The 15586-nt window shown below is 37.4% G+C and overlaps 1 protein-coding gene across 2 annotated transcripts in view; it reads left to right on the forward strand.

Moving 5' to 3' along the window:
- GCLM (glutamate-cysteine ligase modifier subunit) overlaps window positions 1–15586 on the forward strand; it is a 557909-nt gene that overhangs the window by 316181 nt on the left and 226142 nt on the right. For both annotated transcript variants that reach the window (XM_044081903.1, XM_044081895.1), the window contains one exon: window positions 3405–3461. In XM_044081903.1, the coding sequence (XP_043937838.1) occupies window positions 3405–3461 (57 nt within the window). The remainder of the gene's footprint in view (window positions 1–3404; window positions 3462–15586) is intronic.

A 15586-nucleotide genomic window follows, 5' to 3' on the forward strand; every position in this document is an offset into this window, starting at 1 on the left:
TTCCTACCCCCTTTGCAGACTAGCCATGGCCTTGTGGAACACAGCCTTGACTTATCAAATACATCTTCAAGCTCAATTCCTGCCAGGAAAGCAAAATACTCTGGCAGATGACCTAAGCAGAAATCTTATGGACCCGCACAAATGGAAACTGGATCCACAAATCTTCAGCATGTTAACACAGAAATGGGGGAGCCCAGACATATATCTATTTGCCTCTCCCCAAAATTATTAGTTGGACAAATTCTGCACAAGAACTCATCACAAAAAAGCATGGGAAGTGGATGCCCTATCCTTCAGCTGTCTATGCCTTTCCCCCTCTGCCTCTACTCTCCAAGGTCTTACTAAAAGTCAGACAGGAAAAACCAAAAATGATCCTACTTGCTCCAGACTGGCCTCACCAGCACTGGTACCCACTACTAAGGAATATGTCTCAGCTTCCTCCATGGTACTTGCCTCAAATACCACATCTACTGTCTCAGCAGAACTATCAAATTCTGCACACTCAGCTCCAAACTCTGAATCTTGCAGCATGGCTGATCAACTAATTATTCAAACAACACCTCTCAGTAAATCTGTGATGGATGTAATTTTGGAAACCAGAAGGCCTACTACTAGAAAATCTTATGCTGATAAATGGAAGAGATTCTGTGCTTGGAACCAAGCACAAGGAACAGACACAGCAAAGCCCAATATTCCTCAGATTTTACAATATTTCACTGAGATGCTTGACAAGGGCCTATCTTTTTCTTCAATAAAAATCCATGCCTCTGCCATCTCGGCTCATTACAACACAGTGCCCCTCCCCTCTTTTCTCATCCTCTGCTTAAACAGTATCTTAGAGGGGGCCCAATATTTAAGGCCTCCCAGAAGATCACCAACTCCTGCATGGGACCTCAATTTTCTGCTGGAAAAACTCACCCTGCCTCCTTTTGAACCAGCAGCTACTGCGGATATAAAATTTCTGTCTTGGAAAACAGTCTTTCTCTTTTCAGTCACTCCAGCAAGAAGAGTTTCAGAACTACAGGCTCTCATGGCAGTGGAGCCTTTTATTATATTTTACCCGGACAGGGTGTCCCTCAGGACCAATCCTTCTTTTATGCCTAAGGTGGTATCCAGTGTGGCTCTTAACCAGACCATTCACCTGCCAACATTTTACCCAAATCCACAGAACAAGGGGGAGCGGATTCTGCACTCATTTGGATGTACACAATCAACTAAGATTCTACTTAAACAGGGCCAAATTTCTAAGAAAGTCTTAGCAACTACTGGTAGCATTTTTCTGCAGGGTCAGAGGGGAAGGCTATATCAAAGCAGACTATTTCTAAGTGGATAAGCCACTGCATTCAGCATTTTCTGCTACTTGCACCATGGTAAACCTGTGCCCAAGGGGATCAGATCACGTTTCACCAAGGCTGCCTCTACTTCAGCAACTTTTCTCAGAGGGGTTCCAACCAAAGACATTCTAGAAGCTGCTACTTGGAGCTCTGTTCATACCTTCACAAAGCATTATTATTTGCCTCTCTTCTCCAAATTCAGGGCAGGCTTTGCCATTGCAGTTCTGCAGGGCCTTATAGCCACTCCTAATGCTGTTTAGTTCCATCCTCCCATCCTTAGCTTTGGGATTCTACCCAAATGTAATGACTGCAGCAGTGAAACACGAAGAACATAGTACAATTGTGTACACTTACCATAAATGTAGATGTTCGAGTGTATTCACTGTTGCAGTCCGGGTTACCCACCCGCCATCCCCCTTTTCTATACCTTTTCTTTCCTTCACTGTACTCAAAAGCCTTTGTGGTGTATTTGCTTTTAGATGAAGGTAAAGTTTATGTTTCTAAAAGTGCATTTATATATATTTACTGTTTATTTATTTATATATATATATATATATATATATATTTTTTTTTTTTTTTTTGTTTTTGTTTTTTTGCTCCCCATTTGGGGGGGGGCACCTGACATCTGGGGCAAGAAAAACTGAATAAAATGGCTTCGGCTGCATGTTTTATACCCCTGACGACCTGACGTCATGGAAGAAGAGACAGCAACCAACGCAGGACCCAAGACTTTGTTATTCAGGCCGACTGAGGGCAACCTGCCAGCAGATTACCCAAATGTAATGACTGCAACAGTGAATACACTCAGTATAATTGGGTACACTTGTAAGAGCCTTAAAGTAGCTGGATAGTGGCAGTGAATCTATCTTATAGTCTGGGGGGGGCTGGTGGGCAAAGCTGGTAGATCTATGCCAGCCCTTCCCAGGTGTGTGTGTGTGTGTGTGTGTGTGTGTGTGTGTGTGTGTGTGTACACACACACACACACACACACACACACACACACACACACACACATGTATATAGAGAGGGCGAGAGATACCACTTTCATATTTTGTTACCAAAAGAACAAAAAAAAAAAAAAAAAAGGAGAAAGGAACATCCTGTAACTAAAAGCAGCCATTCCTTCGATGCTGTCTAATTAAAATGGGCATCAAATAATCAAATAAGGGAAAGAACAGGATAAAGTAGTAGTTCGCAAACTAGTCTAGCTATTTGAAGAAAAAAAAGGAATAGAAAAAGGAATACTGTTATATGAAATAATCCAGAAAAAAAACTAAGTACTTAGCCCAGAGCTGTGCTGTTGAACCTGGTTGCTGCATGGCAAACAAGATCTGAGTTGATTGCGGGGTTGCATTATGGATAAAGAATAAGGCCCACAAGCTTTCCTGAAGACCTCGAGCTGGAGAAATGGCAGAGACTGATCCGACCCACCAGTGAGAATAAAGGTGGGATTGATAACATCACATCATGCATTTACCAAACATTGTAAGCCTGATTCACTTTCCAGTGGGAGGATTTCTTTTGGAGAACTGTACTACTGGAGCATCTAATATATGAAGCATTTCTCTGTGGTTGTTTCCCTTGTGTCTTTTTCTCCATTCTTTGTGTGTACTTGCTGCGGGAGACTCCCCAAAGAAAGAGAAGTTAATGTGGGTTGTTCACCAAAATGCCTGATCTTCATGGGTGTCTCTTTCAGTGGACCCACTGGGTTTCCTATCCAAGTAGTCTCCATTTGTATAGCATGAGTCTTACCCTTGGTGGGGCAAGTTGTGTTACATTCATGAGTTGTTGCTAGATCATTATAAAGACCATACTAAAGAGGAAAATTATGATGATGATCCTGGTGGCTGTCTAGATCTTCATTATGTGAGTCTACTGTGAGAGATACTGTCAGAGAGCAGTCTTTATGGTGAGTAGCTCACATAACTTTTTGTTTAATTTTATTGATAACGTGGGAATGTACTGTTTATTTAACCAAAGAAAATAATGTACTAAGAATGTTGCAAGATTTTGATTCGATGTCTTATTATTGCTACGCTGATCTAATCATTGTGTGTGTTCCCCTTACAGCAAAACTCTTCATCACTTGCTCTGATTCTGCCTACATCAGTAATGCTGTGAACATGGGTGAGTTTTTTTGCTTTTTTTTTTATACCTTACAGATTATATTGTCTTGCATATTGCTCATGAAATATAATGCTAACTGAAAAACTATATGGAAAATTATATGGTGCTGCTTACTGTGATGGATTTGAAGTCTTCTTAAGACACTCAGTCTTGCTGGCTGGATTCTGCTAAAATCCACGTCTGGTTATATTTGCATTCACAGTCTGTTGCATACAGAAACTTGCAGAATATACACTGATGAGAGACTATACTTTGCAGCATTAACTTAGAGCAGTAACAAATACCTTTTTATAATAAACCAAACGGACTAACGTTGCAGCTTAAAGTACTGTTCCACATTACTTCTCATATAGTACAGATGATGTGAGAGATATAACATTTATGAGTCAAATATGTCTCTACAAATACCCGTAACATAACTGGATTCATACAGATCTTTATATACAGTTTTAGTCATGCACATAGATATACATTTCCTCTTGGTATTCTATTTTCGAGAATTGCTCATCCTGTAGAAACAATACTGATTGTTGCAGATGCTGACACAAATGCTACTTAATAATATTATTATAAGATTCCTTGTTTAGCAATGTCTTGTCACATTTTTGCTGAATTTATAAGAGGCCAGCTTTTCTGACAGTGTAAACATCCTGTATTCTATCTGGATCTTTGTATAAGAACATCTGTTCTTGTGCCAATGCTGATGTCCTGTTGTCCATTATTTTTATATGCAGAAAAACATGCTTTTAAGGAAACAGATTGTCACAGTGTTCTTTAAAAGCAGATTTTGCATTTTTGCTCTTGCATACATCCTGTTTTTAAATCTGTAAGGGAAAAATGTCCATTCAGCAGATTCCTTATTTTCCAAGCCATGGTCATTTAGTATGGATGCTGATCACATATTACTAAACTCTGTTTCTGCATTTATGCAAGCTTTATTTTATACCTTATTTATGTTACATATATGTAACAAAATTACTTTCGACCTTAAAACCCTGTTGAGTATAATCTTACAATTCCTTTTTATTTTAATGTACTCAAAACACTTTATACTGATATGTATTTTTGATTACATTATATAGAAAACACATTAAGAAACAAAACCATTAGTCTTCTTTTGATACAAGTCAAAATGCAATTTTACATAGTTAATACAATGATATTAAGTATTACTACCAAAACTGAATGTATTTAAAACTTTTTCTTTTACAGACCATTCAGTGAAAATATTTTATCAGTTATGAGCTGTGTCTGCTTTAATTTTATTTTTTAACTTGATTAATTTATTCTTTTGCAATCACAGAATTTCATTTATGATTTAGAATGGTTTCATTTACTCTTTGCAACTGCTGAATTAACTATAAGAGACAAGAACCATGTGCTACTGCAAGCATTTATGCACTGCTGAAAATATACAGTTTCAATGTCATTTTAATCATCACATTGTGTTTATGTCTCTGAACTGCCTATTAACACCTTGGTAAAATACTGAACTGGGCTTGGATAATAAATATTTGAAAGCAATTATTTTAGTATATTTACACTAAAGAATATGTACATATTAGTCCATTAGCTGTATGAGTACAATATTTTAATATAATTTTCCTCTAACTCTGGTAAAACCAGTGAAATTACAATTTGACAAATTACTTTTGAACTTATTACAATGTATCCTGTACAGTATGTATTTACACAGACTGTTTGTTATTCATTTTTTAAACATGTTTTTTTACACATATTCATTACTAGACATTAATTTCATTTGTACTGAATTCTTCTGCATTTGTACATACAAAGACTATCATTTGTACTGAATTCTTCTGTATTTGTACATACAAAGACTATAAAGTACGTTTAGTCTAATCTTACAAATTTAATAACATTAATATTAAGCAAAATCTTGAAAAATGTTTGTCTCTTTAGAAATATCTAGTGGAACTGGCACCAGGCATATGTCCTGTTATTTTAAACTACATACTCAACAATTAAAAATATTCATGCTTTTTTATACCAACATCGTTTTGTCAAAAACATATTAAAATATAGTGATCAATCTTGTTCAATTTTTTTACATATTTTTACTCTCTCTTGTATAGCTGTAAATCATTTTGTATAGCTTTGCAGTTTAACATGTTGCAAATATAATTTAATAAGCATTATGATAACAGCTTGTAAAATATCTTATCCTGTCAGGTTTAGACCCTTGTGCAGTACTGCTTATACAGTCAGTGTAAAACTCAGAAAGTACATCTCCCCCTGTAATACTGCAGCACTGTTTACCTGCTTTATGCTGTGAGAATAGAATGTTAGTTTATTAGGTTACTAACAAACTTTGGATTTTTATCTGATTTGATCATTTTTTTATAAAGCTTTTGCTGTTTATTACCACTAGTAGGTATTTACACCCTTCTGCACAATTGATTTGAACTGTATGTATACTATAGCCCATTTGCTGGCTGTACTTGAAGCAACTGAGGTATATATATTTTTTCTTTTAACAACAATAATGCTTTAGAAAAACTTAAGCTACTTTGTCTGGCAATCAGTCTTGTTGTTTATCTTATCTTTCCAACATTTCCTGTAACTATTCATCTAGTCTAGGAAGGTCTGAGCTCACAAACTATACTCTATAAACTATAGTTCATAAACTATAGTTAATTATTTTGGCATTTTTCCTTTAATTTATATGTTAATACACTTACAGTTTGAAATTAGAATGTAGTTGTAAAACATTTAGAAATATAATAAGTATTTGTTATTTGCATAACTATGCATTTATACTACATAAATAGACATTGTTTTACAATTAGCTTACATGGATTTCAGTATTTTTATGTATGTATTTAACTGTCCTACCATTAATTTTACAAAGACTGTTTGACTAATACCATCTGTGATTTTATTTTATTTTATCATTGAAAATTTTATTTTAATTCAGAACTTTAACTGTTTGGGGTGGTGTTACTATACAATTATATAAAAATTGTAAAAAACAAATGGATATTAGGTTAACTAACACATGTTTATATTTACATATTTATATTTGCTGTTGTGTGCCTTTTGCTTTTGTGCATTGTAAACAAATGAACTCTAGATGAAAAGAACATGCATGCATGTCTGTCTTGTATCTGTATATCTTTATACAAGCATGTCAGTCTTGTGACTTGAAATCTTTACTCTTATTAACTATTTTCATTTAATTTTATACACTACAACTGTTTCGTGTAACTATTTTTATACACTAAAACTGTTGTGTACCTTTTGACTATGCTATTAGCTTAGCAGTTATATACTGTACTACTGATACAGGTCTTGCTTTAACTGAATGAAAGTAAAACATTTGAGAATGATTTGTCCAGATTCAGATACTACCATCCTACTATGTATGTTTAACCATTTTCAAAACATAAACATATTATAAAATATATTTCTTTTGCACAGATTAGCTGTGTATGCAGGAAGTTCCCAGTCTCTGTCAGTTCAGCTAATTTATTTTCTTTATCCTGCAACTGCTGTTGAATAGTTTCCTGTAATGTTGCATGGTCTTTCTGATATTTTTCAGTAACCTGTTCTGCTGAATCTAAAACTCCTATGCACTTTTGAAAAAATGTATGTATAACCTGTCTAAGCTTCCTGAACTCATTGTGTCTGTCTTTTTATTTTTTTGTAACAAAATGTACTAGAGGTTTCATCAGTAACTGATTTGACTGTTGTAACGCTGAGATAAAAAAACTTTCACATCTGGTGACAGAACATAACTGTCCGACATCTGAATATAATAGAAACACTTTACCCTTAGTTAATTCTTTATCATGACCAGATCTGTCTTCACAGTCTATTTTTTTAGCAATATGATGCAATACTTTTTTATGGCATAATACACAAAATGCAGTTTTTGTTGAATCACACAATAAACATTTGTCATATTTCACATGGTTTTCTTTGAGATACCAGTCAAACATTGCAATACATTTGCATAATGCCTTACTATCAACGTGCCCTAATAAGGTTTTACATTTACTAATGTGCTGTATATACCAACATTGCAATTTACTAAAGCTTGGTTTACTCCTGCATGAATTATAAATAATATTCATACTGTCTAATAACATCCAAACTGTCTAATAATATACTAACTGTAATAGCATCCACACTAAATATGTGACACAGAAAAAAGTCTTACCAGTGAGCAAGAAAACAGGTGATCAGGCTGTTGTTGCTGATGGCTGGAAATTTTTCAGAGTCACTTGAGAAGCTGGTGAAGTACAACAGGCAGCGGACTGCTGTACAAATGGATATCCACCTTTTCTTAGAAAAGTTATGGCACTGCGACTTGAACTTCAGTCTCACTCCGGATGTAGACGTCTAAAAAACTTTACTACTACAAGCTGCATAAACTGGAATACTTCTGTTTAATTTTACACATACGTACAAATGTTAGTTACTGCAATTTGACTGAAGTGACCCTCTGCAGGGCTTATCATCACTCCCCCTGTGTTTGAATGCATATTTTAGATTCAAATGCAGGCTGGCTCGCAATTGAAAAATTATTTGGAAAATGATGTGGCGCTGCTTACTGTGATGGATTTGAAGTCTTCTTAAGACACTCCGTCTTGCTGGCTGGATTTTGCTAAAATCAAAGTCTGGTTATATTTGCATTCATGGTCTGTTGCATACAGAAACTTGCAGAATATACACTGATGAGAGAATATACTTTGCAGCATCAACTTAGAGCAGTAACAAATAACTTTATAATAAACCAAACGGACTAACGTTGCAGCGTAAAGTACTGTTCCACTTTACTTCTCATATAGTACAGATGATGTGTCACATTTTTGCTGAATTTATAAGAGGCCAGCTTTTCTGACAGTGTGAACATCCTGTATTCTATCTGGATCTTTGTATAAGAACATCTGTTCTTGTGCCAATGCTGATGTCCTGTTGTCCATTATTTTTATATGCAGAAAAAACATGCTTTTAAGGAAACAGATTGTCGCAGTGTTCTTTAAAAGCAGATTTTGCATTTTTGCTCTTGCATAGATCCTGTTTTTAAGTCTGTAAGGGAAAAATGTCCATTCAGCAGATTCCTTATTTTCCAAGCCACGGTCATTTAGTATGGATGCTGATCACATATTACTAAACTCTGTTTCTGCATTTAAGCAAGCTTTATTTTATACCTTATTTATGTTACATATTTGTAACAAAATTACTTTCAACCTTAAAACCCTGTTGAGTATAATCTTACATGAATAACAGCAATAATATTAATAGGGCTACGTGATGAAAGAAAACAGCATCCAGTAGTTTAATCTCTCACTTCTGAGTAAAGAGTGAGAGTTTTGCTTACTTAACTTCAGGTGTGACATTTGTCAGAGTTAGTTGCTATTCACTCTAACCTTACATAAATAGATCACTTCCTGGAATCTCTTTAACCTCATTCCTCCTCCTATTATTCTGCATGTATTGTTCTCTCATAGTCCATTTATTTTTGTCATTTGTTCCTTCCCTTTTTAAAGATCCTACCTTCATTTTACCTCCTTTAATACTCATTACTTCAGTTACAGCTGGTTTAGGTTTTGATTTCCATGTTCAAGTAATTGTTTTTTTGGCTGTCAACAGCATTAAACTTGGTAAGGCCTAACTGTAGCTAGGTAGTTCAGATCCTTGTTCCCATTTACCTCTCTCTCTTTCCCATCATATTGCATTTCCTGTCTACCTAAGGAAAACTTCTTTGGTGTCTATGTGGTGTATACAAATACCTCTAGGCAAAATCCTAAATCTTCTGGACTTTGTTGCACACTTGAGAGCCATATCATTGTCCTCACATTGTTCCTATACAAATTGCCTTTCCAGTCAGTTTCCTATCTTTTCTGAGTGATTCTTATAGCTGTCATGCAGTACTTTATATGCGTTTTGAATTATCCTTTTTATTTATGTATTTATTTTTAATTTATATTTGTTTACCAGGATAGTACACTTGTGTTTGTTTATCAAGTTCAGCCAAGGTAAAATAGAAGACATTTCATAAACATGACTGGCAGAAATGCAACAGCAGCTGTTCTAGACTCAGCTAAAAACTCAATCAGAGCTGGCCTTTAACTTAACATTCCTCTCTTTTCTCTTTGTCTATCGTCTGATATTAATCCATTGTAGAAAAGGCAACCTCTAACCTACAATCCAGACTTCTGTGTGGCCTCACCCCATTCCTTTGCCTTTCTCTTTCTAGTTATTTGCTCCCATTGTCTTGGTTCCTTTGCTATATTTTTTGCAGCAAATTGTTAGCACATCTTGCTTATTTTCTATACGCCTACTTGCAGTCAAAGCAAACTCTCCTTTCTACATTCCCATGTTAGTTCTCAGAGTACTTTCTGCTACTTTGATTGTTGTTATTCTCCTTAAGAATCTGTGTACAAAATCCTACGCTCTTCTTATTTCTCAAACTGCCCTGTCTCTGTCTCATCCCTTTCCACATTGGATTATAACTTTCTGCATGTGTTATGTATATGAGCATTAATTGGCTAGGCTTAAAATGGCCCACAAAGGCAGTTAGTCTAGTACTAATCTGTGAACCTATGAACTTTGTGGCTGTGAAGTATTGCATCAAATCAGGCAATCCTAAACCACTTTGTTCTATGGGGAAGTCAACCAGTCCCATATAACTCTTTCCCTCCTAAACAAGTTCCTTCATCTCATTCTTAAGTATCATCCACAACTTCTCCTCTGGTTGATAAAAATACACCTGATCCATGAATAAAACTAAAGGGACCAAAAACATTTTAACTGCTTGCATTTTACTGCCCATATCCATAATCGAAAGCTTCCAGTTTCTCAGTTTTTGATTTATCTTTTGTTTCATCTCTTCCTACATATCCTTACCTGCCATAACAGTATCTTTTTTAATCCATACACCTAAATATTTCTTAACATGTCCCCATAAATGTGAATATTGCTGAAACAATTAATGTGCGGATAAATAGTTTACCACTATCATCTTTGTGTTTATCTTCATTAATTTTATATCCCGAAAAGACTTGAAACCATCTAAAAAATGGAATCTCCTCTTCTGTATTTTTCAAGTGCAGCATACTGTCATCTTCAAATAATGTCCACTTTTCTTGCTTACTGAACCATTTATGTCCTTGAAATTGTGATTCCTTTCTTTTCTTTGCCAATAGCTTTAAATAAAAAGCAAATAAAGGGGAAAGTTGGCATCCCTGCCTTGTTCTTCTGGTCAAACACAGTCAAAGTAAACTTTGTCATTTAGCCTACACAAGTGCAGTCTAAACGAAACTGCGTGCATCAGGCTTGATGTAAGAAGACATATACATGCATATGATAACACATACAATGGACATATATTCATCATTTCACATTAGACAGGTTATTCTGCTTACATATTACCACAGTTTTCCTTATCTATAATTTTTATCAGCTGAATGATTTCTTATTGCACAAGTTCCTGTTGCACTAAATGATTCTCACATGAATAAGGATCTAGTTAGTATAATGTTGCACATTCATTGCCGACTGTGTATTGTTAATGTTTAGAATCCGAACTGTCTCTTATTTATTTGCACCAAAAGAGCTGGCTGTCCCATATCTTGTCAGTGTCCGGCTTCCCTGAGATTACTGCGAGAGTTCAAGTCTCACTACCTGAGGGAAAAAGTTGTTTCTGAACCTAGAAGTTTTACAGCGCACACTCACTGTGGTATCTTCTGCCAGATGACAAGCATGTGAACAGTTCATAAGCATGGTGTGTGGCTCTTGATTATTTTTGTAGCTCTGTTGCGACATCGTGCTGTGTATAACTGCTGTAGTGCTGGAAGTTTGGAGCCAGTTATCTTAACACAGCTTGCTGACATAGCACCCTCCCATCTTGATTCTTGTCTCCAACCCTTCATATATCCTTCTAATTAACCCTATTATTCTCCCATGGAATATAGATGCTGCAGTTGCCCTTGCTCATCAAATCCCAACTGACTCGAATGCTTTTTCTGCATAAAGACCCACCAAATGCCATGGAACAACTAGTCACCATCCCCACAAGAGGAGATAACATACTTGATCTCATCATCACGAACATGGGAGCACAATGTTCAACACCGGAAGTATACCCCTCACTGGTGAGATCAGATCACAAACTAATCTCGCTGGAGGTCCTCATCCCACCCCCACCTGAAATAAAAAAGACCACAGTAAAGAACTTCTCAAAAGCCGACTTCACACTTCTAAAGACTAGTGTGGTCTCCTTTCAGGCCCCGAGCCCGGAAAACAATACTCAAGCCGCTGAATCACTTACAAACGCCTTCTACCAGCACCTGCAGGACTGCATGGATAAGGCAATCCCAAGCAAAACAAAGACTCTTTGTACCAAAGGCAAGCGTCCAGTCTGGTGGACCCCAGCCATAAACAAACTCTACAACAAAAGGAGGAAGCTACTACAAGATAGAGCAAAATCCTTAAAAGGTAAGACACCCTTGATCACTATAAGTAAAAACTAAGAGCTCTCATAAAATCATCCAAAGCAAATTTCGAGAGAAAAATAGCTAAAGACTCAAAAGACAATCATAAGGCCTTCTTTAGCTATGTTAGAAACCTAGGAGGAAACTCCCAGATATGCTCAGAACTAGTTCAAAATGATGTGAAGATTACTGATCCTACAGACATTGCCAACATACTGGCTGACAGGTTCAGTGCAAACTCCCCTCCCCAAAAGGAGAGATATCTATACCAAATGAGTGCAGCCCCCAAACATCTCCAGCGCCCAAGTGAGAACTGCTCTCTCCAAAGCAAAAAATACAGCATCCATGGGACCCGATGGTGTCCCCGGCTGTGTGCTCCACGAACTCAATGAGGAATTAAACCCACAGCTAGGACAGCTGTTTAATCAAAGTCTTACCTCTGGATACGCACTCCAGGAGTGGCGCACTGCAACTGTGGTCCCACTTCACAAAGGCGGTGCCTCCACAGACCCTGGAAATTACCGCCCATTAGCTTGACAAGCCTTATCTGCAAAGCCATGGAGAGGATCATAATGGACCTCATAAATAAAGACATAGGGAATTTGCAGACTTTGGATCCAACCCAGTTTGGCTTTGTCAAAGGCAGATCATGCCTTTTAAACTTGGTTGACTTTTTCAAACAGTCACCAAAGCCATTGATGAGGGAAAGGCAGTCCATACAGCCTACCTCGATCTGGCTAAGGCCTTCGATACAATACCCCACTCGGGTATCATTGAAAAACTCATCAGCTTAAATGTTAACCCATACATCACAAGATGGGTTGCAAACTGGCTGAGTGATAGAACCCACAGGGTCAGAGTTGCTGGCGCCATGTCAGACTCAAAGCCTGTCACAAGTGGTGTCCCACAGGGCTCAGTCCTGGGCCCACTCTTGTTTGGCATCTACTTTTCCAAGTACAAGCAAACACAGGAGGGTTATGGCTGACAAAGTTTGCAGATGACTGCAAACTGGGCCATAGTAGAAAACACATCTGACACAGATATCCTTCAGAAAGGTCTCACAGAAACGGATAACTGGTGCCAGAGCCACGGCCTAAAGTTAAATGCCAAAAAATGCATAGTCATACCCTTCGGAAAACAAGGTTACCCCTAGCTACCAAATAGGTGGCAATCCACTGAGCACAGAAGAAGTTATCAGGGACCTGGGGACCCAGGTTGATAGTAGTCTGTCATTCGACACCCATGTAGCTAAAGTAGTTAGGAAGTCCTTCTACATTGCCCACCTTATCATGAAGGGATTCTCATCTAGATCAAGGGAGGTCATAGTCTCCCTTTACTCATCACTCATCAGACCAATGATTGAGTACAATGCCCCATTCGAATGTATCTGACCCGACACTTGCAGCAGCTGGAGAGGCCACAAAGTTCCTCACCAAAAGGATAAAGGGTCTCAAAAATCTGTCCTATGCTGCCCGACTGAAAGAACTCCAGCTCTATTCAGTCGCTTACCGCTTGTTCAGAGGTGACCTTTGCCTAACATACAAGGCCATGTCAAACCCAGATTTGATGAATATGCTTCACCTCAAAAAATCTAGATCCATCAGAGCCACAAGGGCGGGAGACTTAAACCTCGACACGGCTATTAATAGGACGTGCTGGAGAGATAGATTCATCACCCAAAGACTCCCTATGCTGTGGAACAACATCCCGGTACATGTGAGGCAGAGCACCTCTCTGGCCTTGTTCAAGAGAAATCTTGACCAATGGATGGGAGATCGCAGATATACCCCAGGAATTACCTCAGTGTCACTGCTCGACAGAGGCACAGCAAAATAATGGGTATAGTTCCCCATACTAAAGGGGTGGCGTAAGCCACAAAACAATGGGCTAGGCTTATAAATGCCCTCGGGCAGATAGCCTAGTATGAACCTATGAACCTATGAACAGTGGTATTTTCTTACATTCTGTTTCCCTGTGGATCATCATTGTTCTGTTAATGTTCTCAAATATTTGCCTCGACACCACAAAACCACATTGATCCCCTATCAATTTTGACAGCACCTTTGCCATTCTCTTAGCTAGTATAGACATAAACACGTTTTTATTATGGTTTAATATTGAAATGGGTTTACATGGAGGTATATGTGAAGGGTCTTTAGATAATACAGTAGAGAGTTGATTATCCAAACTAATTGGGACCTAGGGTTGTTCAGATAATCAAACATATAATTAAACCGTATTAAAACTTCTACAATCTTATTTTTTTCTGCACGCAGAGAATACACTTTTCACCCATTCAGTGATTCCAGTTGACAATACAGAATATTTTTCACATGAGTGGGCTACAAGCTCAAAAACACACACACACAAGCATTACATATTCAGACTTTCCACAAACGTAAGCTGGAAACTATAACTCATGGATGCACAATAAATGAAAACCGAAGTTGAAATGAAAATACGTTCTTTAATAGACCATAATAGTAACAAACTAGTAGTCTATTATGGTATATTAAAGAACGTATTTTCATTTCAACTTCGGTTTTCATTTATTGTGCATCCGTTATAGTTTCCATCTTATGTTTGTGAGTGTTCTGTTGTCGGCAGCTGGTTTCATGGAATATTCAGACTTTATAATTTTTCCTACATGAAAACGTTGGAAGGCTGTGTTCGGATAATTGATGGTTTGGATAATCAACTCTCTACTGTATAGCCACCACAACTTTCTTCCAAGATGCTGATATATTACCCCCCTCCTTTAAAATACTGTCAAAACAAACCTTCCATATCGTTATCACTTCTCTCCCGTTTTCCAAACTTTCACAGGAATACCAGCTATTCCAGGAGACTTCCCTGTTGATTGATTATACATCACTATTTTGATCTCATCTCTTCCTAACTTAGTTATTGTATATTTTGCCTCATGTACAGACCTTTTTTATTGTTAAGTTTGTATGCCTTGCATTCTTTTTAATGCATTAAGGGAGCATGATATACTCTTAGCGGTTTAATTTTTCTTGCTTAATAGGGTTTTGGCTGTGTCTTATACCCCCCTGCCTTCATTGTGTCCAGTCTGTGGCGTGACTCTTTTACTACTGATGTTCCTTTGAAAATTTTGTTAGTCAATGTTCTCTGTTGCATGGCTTTCAGATGCTTTGTGTTGAAATGTTGTCTGCCACTGTCTGACATTTTGTTATGCAGCTTCCCATTCATGTATTTTTCTACTTGTCTCCATTTTCAAATAGCTCCATTTGTGTCCTCTTTCATTCTTTCAAGAGAATGTATTCCCCTTGCCTCAGGTTTTCTGCATTGTTCCATGTGAAACCTTCATGCTTCATTATTCTACATTTCTTTTGTAGGAAAGGGAATGTTATCCATCTGATTTCTTGGACTTTTAGATCTTGCATTAATGTCTAAAAGTCAAATACGTCTGGATGTTCTTCGTGTTTTACTGTTGCAGTCATCACATTTGGGTTATCTGCTTGCAGTAGCCCTCAGTCGGCCTGATTATCAAAATCTTGAGTCCTGCATCAGTTGCTGTCTCATCTTCCATGACATCAGGTAGTCTGGGATGTAAAGCATGCAGCCGATGCCATTACATCAGGCTTTCTTGCCGTGCAGTGCCCAAAGCAGAAGCAGTTCACAAGTGCCGGTCAGCCAACT

The sequence above is a fragment of the Protopterus annectens genome, chromosome 1.part1 (assembly GCF_019279795.1).
Source record: "Protopterus annectens isolate FY-2018-M chromosome 1.part1, PAN1.0, whole genome shotgun sequence".
In the NCBI taxonomy this organism is placed as follows: Eukaryota; Metazoa; Chordata; order Ceratodontiformes; family Protopteridae; genus Protopterus; species Protopterus annectens.